This window comes from Coregonus lavaretus (assembly GCF_964263955.1).
Source record: "Coregonus lavaretus genome assembly, chromosome: 32".
Lineage (NCBI taxonomy): Eukaryota > Metazoa > Chordata > Actinopteri > Salmoniformes > Salmonidae > Coregonus > Coregonus lavaretus.
Window position 1 is genome coordinate 23,373,496 of NC_140019.1, and position 13,203 is coordinate 23,386,698.

Sequence of the window (13,203 nt, forward strand, 5' to 3'; positions counted from 1 at the left end):
ACTTGTGCATGTGACATTAAAACTGGAAACTTCAGTTGAGATTGGTGGACATCAGTTGGTAATCAGTCCTATCCAGACCCTCTGTCTCTGCTGATTGGTTCTCTCGGACTCAGAACTTTCTGGGCAAAGGTCTGATTCCCATGTCCTCTTACAGTTGAGCCTTGGGACGAAGTCACTGTCCTCAACGGATAATAATAATAATCATAATCATAATCATAACAATACATTTGATTTTAAGAGCCTTTCAAGTCACCCTAGGACACAAAAATGTCAAACATAATAAAAGAAAAAAAAAACAAGATTGAAAAGAGATTTTAAAAAATAGACTACCTCTTCTGTTTCTTCCAGGATGGTTATTTTGGTTGCAACAGCCTGGGCTACTAGAAGGGCTGGACACCCTGGTCCTCTTACAGGTGACCCATGGTCCTCTCTTTCTCTTGGAGGGCGGGACCCTCTGGTCCTCTCTTATGGGAGACTCTAGACACTTCACATCCAAACCACTCTAACCTACGGAATGAAAGAGAATACACACAACCAGACTCACTAAAAGACACCAGCTGTCTTCACAAATGTTGAATGTGATTATGTTTTCCTGATAAACTTGGAGTTTGATACTCACCATCACTCAGGGAACTGGCTGGGTGAGTCCTTTCTGGTTCTGCCTACCTGCTTCTCAACCAGGTGACCCATTATGGAACCGCCTGAGGGTCAAGGAGGACACAGGCAAGCCCTCTGGTGTTCTCAGGGCTGGAGCTCTGGAGGATCTCATGGTGCTCGCCCACCATGCCCTTCAGATCCACAGGGGCCGTAGCCACTGCCTGGTCCTCAACCCCCAGAGTATCGGTCCTGGCCACTGGGACTTCACGGCTTTGATCTTGATCAGAGGATAAGGGGGGTTTGGGCTCTATGAAGAGGCCCACCTCTCTGGACTGTTCTAACTGGTCATCTGACTCCAAGTCAAAGTCAGACTCAAAGCCTGAGTCGTAGCCCAAGTCAGGATCAGACCCTTCCTGGTCAGATAGTTGGAGTCAGACTCATAGCCATGGTCATACAGATGCATTGACATTTTAGCAATCCAAAGTTACACAGAGTGTCTCAAAACGACCTGTCTTCTCAGAAGGTTAAGGTGTTTATGGGGCGGTTGTTGATTCTGTTTCTAGAATGTTGTGGGTTTTACAATGTTATTGATGGTTTCTATGGCAAACCAAGTTTGATTTGTCGAACCAGACTTCTAAAGTATAATGGTTGGCTATGTGGCCAGGGAGAAATGGACATTCAATCCAAACAACTTAATTGTCCCCCTGTGTGGAATGGTACATACAATGAAATGCATACAAATTATACAAATATTGCAAAGCAATAAAGGCAATAGATGACCTAACAGATGACATCAATTTAAAAAAGCTGCACTCACAGTCTGTATAGTTTTACTATACTGGTGCTGGTCACAGTGTTTCTGAATCTGTGTGTGTCTTGAGTGTAATACCACACATTTGGTTGTTTCGTTCATTCAGCATAAAACTACATTTACAGTCATTAGCTGGCTCCGTGGACTAGTTCAAAGTATCAACAACAACTAAACTCCAATGATTATTGTGGTATTTGTAAACTGATTAGCGGTCTGTGTAGCATTCATAACTGACAGAAGGTGTGAATGAAAGCTTGACATGAATTCCCTTTCAATAAAATCATAAGGCTGTGTTTACACAAGCAGCCCATTCTGATATTTTGCCCAATTATTGGCAAAAGAGCTGATCTGATTGTTCCAAAGACAAATTAGTGGAAAAATATCAGAATTGGTCTGCCTGTGTAAATGCAGCCATAAAGCTTAAAATATCTGGATTATAATATTTAAAACACATTTACATTTACATTTAAGTCATTTAGCAGACGCTCTTATCCAGAGCGACTTACAGTTAGTGAATACATTTTTTTTTTTTTATACTGGCCCCCCGTGGGAATCGAACCCACAACCCTGGCATTGCAAATGCCATGCTCTATCAACTGAGCTACATCCCTGCCGGCCATTCCCTCCCCTACCCTGGACGACGCTGGGCCAATTGTGCGCCGCCCATGAGTCTCCCGGTCACGGCCGGCTGCGACAGAGCCTGGATTCGAACCAGGATCTCTAGTGGCACAGTTAGCACTGCGATGCAGTGCCTTAGACCACTCTTAGCTTAGTGTGTGCTAGCCTATATCTATTTTAATGTTCTGTGTGTTTGTGTTTGTTGTCTGTCTGCAGGGCTGGAGTACTGTGTGCGTATGCAGCTAACCAGAACCTGAGCTCCCAGCTCAAAGGCATGAAGAGACTGGTTAGCAGTAACCTTAAGGACCTGCAGACCTTTGCCAATGAGACGCCAATGGTACAGCCTTTTTACGGTAGCTGCAATGACAGTTAACTGTAGGTGTGCACACAAGGCTAAGTAGAGAATATAAGAGATGGATAGATTAAACGTCCTCATGTATATTGTATGCTTCGCAAAGTGTGTGTGTGTGTGTGTGTGAGATAGCGAGAGACTGACAGAGTAACACAATCTCTGACTAAAAACAGTCCTGCGTTTCTGTGACTTTCTTCTGCTCTTGTTTTCACAGCAAATTGATTACCTAATAGCACAATACGCCACTGCCAAGTACTCAGTCATTTCTGACCTAGATAGTAAGTAAAGTGCCTGAGGCCACGTCTCCATATTGTCTTTGTTCGGTCTATTGTCTGTTGCAGAAAACGATGAATCTATGGCCATATCAGGTCCCCTAGATACATAACAGAGTTGGGGTCAATTTCATTTCAATTCAGTCAATTCAGGAAGTCAACTGAAATTCAAATGTTTCTATTGCTTTTCTATGAGAGAAATTGGAATTGGAATTTGAACGTCTGTTTACTTCCTGAATTAAAATGTAATTGACCCCAACCCTGATACATAATGATGCAATTTCCACATCCTCAGATGTGGGTCCTCTGCTTGGAGGGAAGATTCATGAGGAATTGGGCAAAGAGGTGCGTCCTGCACTGGACGGGGTGCTCCGTATGGCTGGAGGTATGTCCTGTCCTTATGATGTAATTTCCTCTTTCAGACAGATGCTGTAATTGTTTTCCTCTCTACCACACTGACAATACTGCCCTCAAATTGGACATAAGTTATAAGGATATTTTAAGAATATACTGTGTATAGTACAGTAGCATTGTAGTTCTTATAGAAATATCTTGTTAATTAGCTCATAACAAGGTGTACTTAAATGGCTGAAGTAGACATCCTTCTCTTTCCTTTTTATTTGTTGTCGTAAAGTCAAAGTTCAGAGGGCCATTAAAGGTAACAGTAAATTAACCTTGACCGGTGACCCCTTGACCTTGTGACCTTGAGACTTCACCCTTGTGTCACTCTTGTGATTGGTCCCCTTGTGGTTCTCCTGGCTCTTGAGCCAATTGTAGCCTGGTCCAAGATCTGTTTGTGCCATTGGCGTGAGAATGACCATAGGAAATGGCAAGACAGCAGAAACAGTTCTGGGACCAGGCTAAATCGCTAGACATCCCTGTGTGTGTACAATATACTACCTGCCTCTATTTGGAACTGTCCAAACCTACCTTGTGTGCCATCTTAATTATGAATCGATATGGATATATTAAGTATATGGCCTCCCAAGTTCCAACCTTGCTCCAACAGTGGATTGAACCTGCAACTGTTGTTCACCTGTTCAATTCTAAAAGCTGCCCCCGTGTGAATATGTGTGTGTTATTTTGTGTGTAATCAAGGCCAGGGTATGGATGTGCATGTGTGTGTATTTGGTTTGTGCGTGCGTGCTTGTGTTTTTGTGAATCTACCGTGTGCATACGTGTGTGGGTCTTTACTATGTGCACTCTCACACACACTTTAAATGGATCTAGTTCTGTCCTTGAGCTGTTCTTGTCTATTAATGTTCTGTATTATGTCATGTTTCATGTTCTGTGTGGACCCCAGGAAGAATAGCTGCTGCTTTCACAACAGCTAATGGGGATCCTAATAAAATACCAAATACCAAATACTCACCACTTCTCCATCCTACCCCGTCCCCATCCCCAGCCATGCGGGAGACCAAGGAGGCCCTGGAGAACGTGAGGGTGTCTCTGGAGGTTCTCCAGGAGGCGACAGGGAAGCTCCACTTCAACCTGAGCCTGGTGCGCTCCAGCCTGAACAGAACCCTCAACGATCCAGGCTGCAGCAACGAGGACTCGGATGCCACCACCGCCCAGCTCTGCCGCTCCATCCACAGCTCCCTGGCACAGCTCTACGTCAGCGCCAACTTCACCCGGGTATGCTGGCACACTTAATTAAAGATGCTAATAATAGTGATACTGTAATAATTAGATTAATATAGCACAATATAAGTATGTGATGTGTTGCAGTTACCTGATGTGAACAATCACCTGGAAAGTGTCAATCAGGTGCTGAAAACGGACCTCAACGAAATCATTCAAAAGGTGAGTCTAGAAATGTTGCAAAACCTTTAGGTACTGTATAAGTTGTGAGGTTTTCTTTGATATTTGTCATACTGTATCATCAATGCAAACCTTTCTATTTTCTTCTCCAAACAGGGCTTCTCCTCATTCAATGACACTCCAGGCATGGTGAGTGACCAGATGAGGAGCGTAGTCGACGGTGAGTGGCATCTCTTTAACCTCATTTAATGCTCCTAAACAAGTTTCAGAAGACACTAAATGAAGGGTTATATCATTTTGAGTGTTCAACTTTGCATTGCCAAGTCAGTCATGTTCAATATGGTATGAATACTCATTGATGGTAATGTCTTATACGCCCAATAAGATCAATGTCCATATTCCAATTATTGACCTACACCTGAACTGTTGTACGCCAATAACCCAAAATATAACGTTGTATTACTCCATTATTTCACTAATGCCCCTGAATATATATACACTCTCTCCCTCCCAGGAGCCCGGGGCATGTTGGACGTCATCAGCGCCAACATCAGCAGTTCCTCCAAGGTGTTCCCTGTAAACAGCACTCTGGCCAACTTCACCAACTTCATCAGTCACACACAGTCCAAGATAGAAGACTCCTACCCTGAGATCGATCAGATAGACTTCTATAGGTACAATCAGGAACTGGGCCCCTATTCACAAACTGTGTGTCCTAAATGGTACCCTATTCCCTATATAGTGTGCTACTTTTGACCAGGGCCCATGATGGGTATGGGTGGTATGGGTGGTCCTCTGTAGCTCAGCTGGTAGAGCACGGTGCTTGTAACGCCAGGGTAGTGGGTTCGATCCCCGGGACCACCCATACACAAAAATGTATGCACGCATGACTGTAAGTCGCTTTGGATAAAAGCGTCTGCTAAATGGCAAATTATATTATTATTATTATTATTAGAACAAATAAAGGTCTTCACCTGCCTGGTCTGTGGTAGATTGACGTAAAGACAATAGAATCTGACAGGCTGTAGTCTCCATTGTTATGGCATCTTATCCTAATGTAGTGGTTGGTTGTTACTTGTAATGGGATCTTATCCTAATGTAGTGGTTGGTTGTTACTTGTTATGGCATCTTATCCTAATGTAGTGGTTGGGTTGTTACTTGTAATGGGATCTTATCCTAATGTAGTGGTTGGTTGTTACTTGTTATGGCATCTTATCCTAATGTAGTGGTTGGTTGTTACTTTGTTTTGGCATCTTATCCTAATGTAGTGGTTGGTTGTTACTTGTTTTGGCATCTTATCCTAATGTAGTGGTTGGTTGTTACTTGTTTTGGCGTCATATCCTATTGTAATTTTTGGTTGTTACTTGTTATGCCATCTTAGCCTAATGTAGTGGTTGGTTGTTACTTGTTTTGGCATCTTATCCTAATGTAGTGGTTGGTTGTTACTTGTTATGGCATCTTATCCTAATGTAGTGGTTGGTTGTTACTTGTTATGGCATAATATCCTAATGTAGTGGTTGGTTGTTAATTGTTATACCATCTTAGCCTAATGTAGTGGTTGGTTGTTAATTGTTATGCCATCTTAGCCTAATGTAGTGGTTGGTTGTTACTTGTTATGGCATCTTATCCTAAAGTAGTGGTTGGTTGTTACTTGTTATGGCGTCTTATCCTAATGTAGTGGTTGGTTGTTAATTTTATGCTGTCTTATCCTAATGTAGTGGTTGGTTGTTACTTGTTATGGCATCTTATCCTAAAGTAGTTGTTGGTTGTTACTTGTTATGGCGTCTTATCCTAAAGTAGTGGTTGGTTGTTACTTGTTATGGCGTCATATCCTAATGTAGTGCTTGGTTGTTACTTGTTATGGCGTCTTATCCTAAAGTAGTGCTTGGTTGTTACTTGTTATGGCGTCTTATCCTAAAGTAGTGGTTGGTTGTTACTTGTTATGGTGTCTTATCCTAAAGTAGTGCTTGGTTGTTACTTGTTATGGCATCTTATCCTAAAGTAGTGGTTGGTTGTTACTTGTTATGGTGTCTTATCCTAAAGTAGTGGTTGGTTGTTACTTGTTATGGCGTCTTATCCTAAAGTAGTGGTTGGTTGTTACTTGTTATGGCGTCTTATTCTAATGTAGTGCTTGGTTGTTACTTGTTATGGCGTCTTATCCTAATGTAGTGGTTGGTTGTTACTTGTTATGGTGTACTGACTCCAGGGTTCCTCTACAGGTGGATTTGCTGTATTGGGCTGTGCTGCATGGTGGTTCTCATCGTGGCCTTCAACTTCCTGGCCATAATGTGTGGCACCATGGGATATGACAAGCACGCCTCCCCCACCACACGGGGCTGCGTCTCCAACACCGGCGGTACCCTTCTCATGGCGTGAGTATTTCTGGCCAGCTAGCTGGCTGGCTGGGTATCTGTTTGGCAGGTTGTCTATCTATCTATCTATCTATCTATCTATCTATCTATCTATCTATCTATCTCTCTCTCTCTCTCTCTCTCTCTCTCTCTCTCTCTCTCTCTCTCTCTCTCTCTCTCTCTCTCTCTCTCTCTCTCTCTCTCTCTCTCTCTCTCTCTCTCTCTCTCTCTCTCTCTCTCTCTCTCTCTCTCTCTCTCTCTCTCTCTCTCTCTCTCTCTCTCTCTCTCTCTCTCTCTCTCTCTCTCTCTCTCTCTCTCTCTATCTCTATCTATATCTCTATCTATCTATCTACTGTGTCTGTCTGTCTACACTTTCTACAGTATATACAGCACTAAGAGTGTGTAGATTGATTGATTGACTGATTGATTGAATGCTCTATCTATGTGTGTCTCCACAGCGGTGTGGGTTTCAGCTTCCTCTTCTCTTGGATACTGATGGGAGTGGTGACCGCCACCTTCCTGGTCGGGGGCAACGTGGAGAAGCTGGTCTGTGAGCCCTTCCACACCAAGCAGCTCTTCAAGGCAAGTTATGATGTGATAACTCTTAATGTGACAATGTTTAGGTATTGTATATGGTCCTTCTCTATAATAATGGTCTAGAACTGTATGATGGTCTTACTGGTCATTTGTGTCCCAGGTTTTGGACACTCCTCACCTGGTGAACCCTGAGTGGAGGAACTTCATCCCGGGGTATATGTACAACGACTCAGACCTGGATCTGACAGTGGAGAGTCTCTACAGGTAATAATGTACTGGATGTATGGATGTAGCACTTACTACTGGGGATTCATTTCTGTGTGTTTTAATGATGGCCAATGTTTTACATAGACTGGCTGGTCTAAATAGAATTAAACTTGATTACTTATGGATAGAACCAGGTCATAACACTAGATATTCCTGTTTTGTGGCAGTGTTTGATTTAAATAAATGTCACAGGATAATGTCTGTGTCAATATTCTACCTCCTCACATTCTATCTGACATTGCTTATAATAAATGATTGAAACTAGGGATGCATGAATTGATTAGTGATCTTTTATGCCTGAGATTTTAGGCATCTCTCGATAAGAACAGGCAGCAAAGCTTCATTATATTTCCTTATAGAGACTAGTCGCCTCAGCTACTACCTAGTCAGGGAGTTAGCCATGACATAGTGTGTACAGACATGACCATCCCTTTACCCTTACTTCACTCTCATTTACATTTTAGTCATTTAGCAGACGCTCTTATCCAGAGCGACTTACAGTTAGTGAGTGCATAATTTTTTTTCATACTGGTCCCCCGTGGGAATCGAACCCACAACCCTGGCGTTGCAAGCGCCATGCTCTACCAACTGAGCTACTCTCCCACGTGACCATTGAATGTGTTCAGTTATGTAACTACAAACGATGGACCTAAATGTGAAACGTGAGTCATGCATTCTGACTTAATACTTTGCGTTGGATAAGCTCTCTAAAAGTGATTTGTGAGAACACTGCTTATAAAATGACCGGAAGGCAGCGATACAGAGCTGAATAGAGTTCCAACTTTATTCACTGGGTGGCAGCAGAGAGAGCTAACCAAGGAATTAATGAATGGACATGATAATATTGACATTTCTCACTCTCTATTTCTTTCTCTCTCTCTTTTTTCCCTCTTTTCTTCTCCTCTCTCAGTAATTGCAAAAATAACAGAAGTCTCTACTCTGCCATGCGCCTGGATAAAGTCTTCAATGTCACAACCTTGCTAAACTCCAGCCTGGTCAGTATTCACATGCATTGTGCAGTGTGCACTCACTCACTGTAGGATACTTACTGCATATTTCATACCTGCACATGGTAACACATGGATATAATACGCTTTAGTTACTGTAATCACACTCACACCGAATCAGACCATTTTTTTCAAGTAGTTGAGATGTGTTTGATTTTACTTGCCTAAAACAATGTAACCAATGGAATAGTCCCAAAAATTTCAACTATGCCTATACTGCACACCAGTCAAGCTAAATCAAGTGTCTGTATTCCCACATTTAGATTAATGAGCATTAGCTAACAAAAGGAGTTATTGCCAAAACAAAGAGCAGGCCAGTGAACTGTAGCATTAGCATTCCTTGACTGTTACCTCAGCCTATATCATTGGTCTTCCTTGACACCAGGCCTGTCTAGTGTCTACCAAGAGGACCGTTCTGTATCAGCCAGCCAGCTGGCAAGATTAGCTCGCCTCTTTTATTAAATAGTAAATAAGGATGGATAGAGCTGGCTAGCATAAGTTAGGCTAGGTTAGGGATGGATAGAGCTGGCTAGCATAGGTTTGGCTAGGTTACAAAAAAGGAGAATGGCGGCGGAGGGAATGGGTGCCGTTTTATGGACTCTTAACCAACCGTGCTATTTTGTAAGTTTTTTCGTATTGTTTGTAACTTATTTTGTACATAATGTTGCTGCTACCGTCTCTTATGACCGAAAAGAGCTTCTGGACATCAGAACAGCGATTACTCACCTTGAACTGGACGAAGAATGTTTCTTTAATGAGTCGGACGAGAGGGATTTGCTACAGACACCCGACAGGGCCCTCATCGCCGTCATTTGCAGTAGAATAAAAAGAAGATATCGCGGAAGGAGATCGGGTGCCTGGTAAGGAGTCGGCGATGAGTGGCTAATCTGCCTTTGCCATCGATACTATTGGCCAACTTACAATCCCTTGATAATAAAGTGGACAAACTAGAAGCACGTATATATCCTACCAACGGGACATAAAAAATTGTAATATCTTATGTTTCACTGAGTCATGGCTGAACGACGACATGAATAACATACAGCTGGCGGGTTATACACTGTATCGGCAGGATAGAACAGCAGCCTCTGGTAAGACAAGGGGTGGCGGTCTATGTATATTTGTAAACAACAGCTGGTGCACGATATCTAAGGAAGTTTCAAGGTTTTGCTAACCTGAGGTAGAGTATCTCATGATAAGCTGTAGACCACACTATCTACCAAGAGAGTTTTCATCTATATTCTTCGTAGCTGTCTATTTACCACCACAAACCGATGCTGGCACTAAGACCGCACTCAATGAACTGTATACAGCCATAAGCAAACAGGAAAACGCTCATCCAGTGGCGGTGCTCCTAGTGGCCAGGGACCACCTTTACTCGACACACAGAGGCGCGTACAAAGCTCGCCCTCCATTTGGCAAATCTGACCATAATTCTATCCTCCTGATTCCTGCTTACAAGCAAAAACTAAAGCAGGAAGCACCAGTGACTCGGTCAATAAAAAAATGGTCAGACTGTTTTTCTAGCACAGACTGGAATGTGTTCCGGGATTCTTCCGATGGCATTGAGGAGTACACCACATCAGTCACTAGCTTCATCAATCGATGACGTCGTCCCCACAGTGACTGTACGTACATACCCCAACCAGAAGCCATGGATTACAGGCAACATCCACACTGAGCTAAAGGGTAGAGCTGCCGCTTTCAAGGAGCGGGACTCTAACCCGGACGCTTATAAGAAATCCCGCTATGCCCTCCGACGAAACAACAAACAGGCAAAGCGTCAATACTGGACTAAGATCGAATCGTACTACACCGGCTCCGACGCTGGTCGGATGTGGCAGGGCTTGCAAACTATTACAGACTACAAAGGGAAGCACAGCCGCGAGCTGCCCAATGACATGAGCCTACCAGACGAGCTAAATTACTTCTATGCTCGCTTCGAGGCAAGTAACACTGAAACATGCATGAGGGCATCAGCTGTTCCGGAAGACTGTGTGATCACGCTCTCCGTAGCCGATGTGAGTAAGACAGGTCAACATTCACAAGGCCGCAGGGCCAGACAGATTACCAGGACGTGTACTCCGAGCATGCGCTGACCAACTGGCAATTGTCTTCACTGACATTCTCAACCTCTCCCTGTCTGAGTCTGTAATACCAACATGTTTCAAGCAGACCACCATAGTCTCTGTGCCCAAGAACACTAAGGTAACCTGTCTAAATGACTACCGACCCGTAGCACTCACGTCTGTAGCCATGAAGTGCTTTGAAAGGCTGGTCATGGCTCACATCAACACCATTATCCCAGAAACCCTAGACCCTCTCCAATTTGCATACCGCCCCAACAGATCCACAGATGATGCAATCTCTATGGCACTCCACACTGCCCTTTCACACCTGGACAAAAGGTACACCTATGTGAGAATGCTATTCATGCTCAGTCCCCTCCTGTACTCCCTGTTCACTCATGACTGCATGGCCAGGCACGACTCCAACACCATCATTAAGTTTGCCGATGACACAACAGTGATAGGCCTGATCACCGACAACGACGAGACCGCCTATAGGTCCAAGCTTGTACCCCCAAGCTGTTTAGAAGCCCCCCCCCCCTTTACACTGCTGCTACTCTCTGTTTATTATCTATGCATAGTAACTCTACCTACATGTACATATTACCTCAATTACCTCGACTAACCGGTGCCCCCGCACATTGACTCGTTACCGGTACCCCCTGTATATAGCCTCGCTATTGTTATTTTACTGCTTCTCTTTAATTATTAGTTGCTTGTTGTTGTTGTCGTTTTTAAATGTTTTTATTTATTGTATTTTTTTTGGTATTCTTTCTTAAAATTGCATTGTTGGTTAAGGGCTTGTAAGTAAGCATTTCACTGTAAGGTCTACACCTGTTGTATTCAGCGCATGTGACAAGTAAAATGTGATTTTATTTTTTTATTTAACATTTACATTTACGTCATTTAGCAGACGCTCTTATCCAGAGCGACTTACAAATTGGTGCATTCACCTTATAGCCAGTGGGATAACCACTTTACAATGTTTTTTTTTGGGGGGGGGTGGGGGTGGGTTGGGGTAAGGGGGGGGGGGGGGTAGAAGGATTACTTTATCCTATCCCAGGTATTCCTTAAAGAGGTGGGGTTTCAAATGTCTCCGGAAGGTGGTGAGTGACTCCGCTGTCCTGGCGTCGTGAGGGAGCTTGTTCCACCATTGGGGTGCCAGAGCAGCGAACAGTTTTGACTGGGCTGAGCGGGAACTATGCTTCCGCAGAGGTAGGGGAGCCAGCAGGCCAGAGGTGGATGAACGCAATGCCCTCGTTTGGGTGTAGGGACTGATCAGAGCCTGAAGGTACGGAGGTGCCGTTCCCCTCACAGCTCCGTAGGCAAGCACCATGGTCTTGTAGCAGATGCGAGCTTCAACTGGAAGCCAGTGGAGTGTGCGGAGGAGCGGGGTGACGTGAGAGAACTTGGGAAGGTTGAACACCAGACGGGCTGCAGTATTCTGGATGAGTTGTAGGGGTTTAATGGCACAGGCAGGGAGCCCAGCCAACAGCGAGTTGCAGTAATCCAGACGGGAGATGACAAGTGCCTGGATTAGGACCTGTGCCGCTTCCTGTGTAAGGCAGGGTCGTACTCTCCGAATGTTGTAGAGCATGAACCTACAGGATCGGGTCACCGCCTTGATGTTAGCGGAGAACGACAGGGTGTTGTCCAGGGTCACGCCAAGGCTCTTCGCACTCTGGGAGGAGGACACAACGGAGTTGTCAACCGTGATGGCGAGATCATGGAACAGGCAGTCCTTCCCCGGGAGGAAGAGCAGCTCCGTCTTGCCAAGGTTCAGCTTGAGGTGGTGATCCGTCATCCATACTGATATGTCTGCCAGACATGCAGAGATGCGATTCGCCACCTGGTTATCAGAAGGGGGAAAGGACAAGATTAGTTGTGTGTCGTCTGCGTAGCAATGATAGGAGAGGCCATGTGAGGATATGACAGAGCCAAGTGACTTGGTGTATAGCGAGAATAGGAGAGGGCCTAGAACTGAGCCCTGGGGGACACCAGTGGTGAGAGCACGTGGTGCGGAGACAGCTTCTCGCCACGCCACTTGGTAGGAGCGACCGGTCAGGTAGGACGCAATCCAAGAGTGAGCCGCGCCGGAGATGCCCAGCTCGGAGAGGGTGGAGAGGAGGATCTGATGGTTCACAGTATCAAAGGCAGCAGACAGGTCTAGAAGGACAAGAGCAGAGGAGAGAGAGTTAGCTTTAGCAGTGCGGAGAGCCTCCGTGACACAGAGAAGAGCAGTCTCAGTTGAATGACCAGTCTTGAAACCTGACTGGTTTGGATCAAGAAGGTCATTCTGAAAGAGATAGCAAGAGAGTTGGCTAAAGACGGCACGCTCAATAGTTTTGGAGAGAAAAGAAAGAAGGGATACTGGTCTGTAGTTGTTGACATCAGAGGGGTCGAGTGTTGGTTTTTTGAGAAGGGGTGCAACTCTCGCTCTCTTGAAGACGGAAGGGACATAGCCAGCGGTCAAGGATGAGTTGATCAGCGAGGTGAGGTAAGGGAGAAGGTCACCGGAGATGGTCTGGAGAAGAGAGGAGGGGATAGGGTCAAGCGGGCAG

At 44.7% G+C, this 13,203-nt stretch overlaps 1 protein-coding gene across 1 annotated transcript in view; it reads left to right on the plus strand.

Moving 5' to 3' along the window:
• LOC311107544 (prominin-1-A-like) overlaps positions 1-13,203 on the plus strand; it is a gene marked incomplete at its 5' end in the record, with an annotated part of 110,903 nt that overhangs the window by 77,489 nt on the left and 20,211 nt on the right. Inside the window, 12 exons of the mRNA XM_084150051.1 lie at positions 2,243-2,363; positions 2,593-2,656; positions 2,946-3,035; positions 3,285-3,308; positions 4,056-4,285; positions 4,379-4,453; positions 4,568-4,631; positions 4,926-5,085; positions 6,631-6,783; positions 7,221-7,344; positions 7,460-7,563; positions 8,477-8,561. Coding sequence (XP_084006177.1) covers positions 2,243-2,363; positions 2,593-2,656; positions 2,946-3,035; positions 3,285-3,308; positions 4,056-4,285; positions 4,379-4,453; positions 4,568-4,631; positions 4,926-5,085; positions 6,631-6,783; positions 7,221-7,344; positions 7,460-7,563; positions 8,477-8,561 — 1,294 coding nt within the window. The remainder of the gene's footprint in view (positions 1-2,242; positions 2,364-2,592; positions 2,657-2,945; positions 3,036-3,284; positions 3,309-4,055; positions 4,286-4,378; positions 4,454-4,567; positions 4,632-4,925; positions 5,086-6,630; positions 6,784-7,220; positions 7,345-7,459; positions 7,564-8,476; positions 8,562-13,203) is intronic.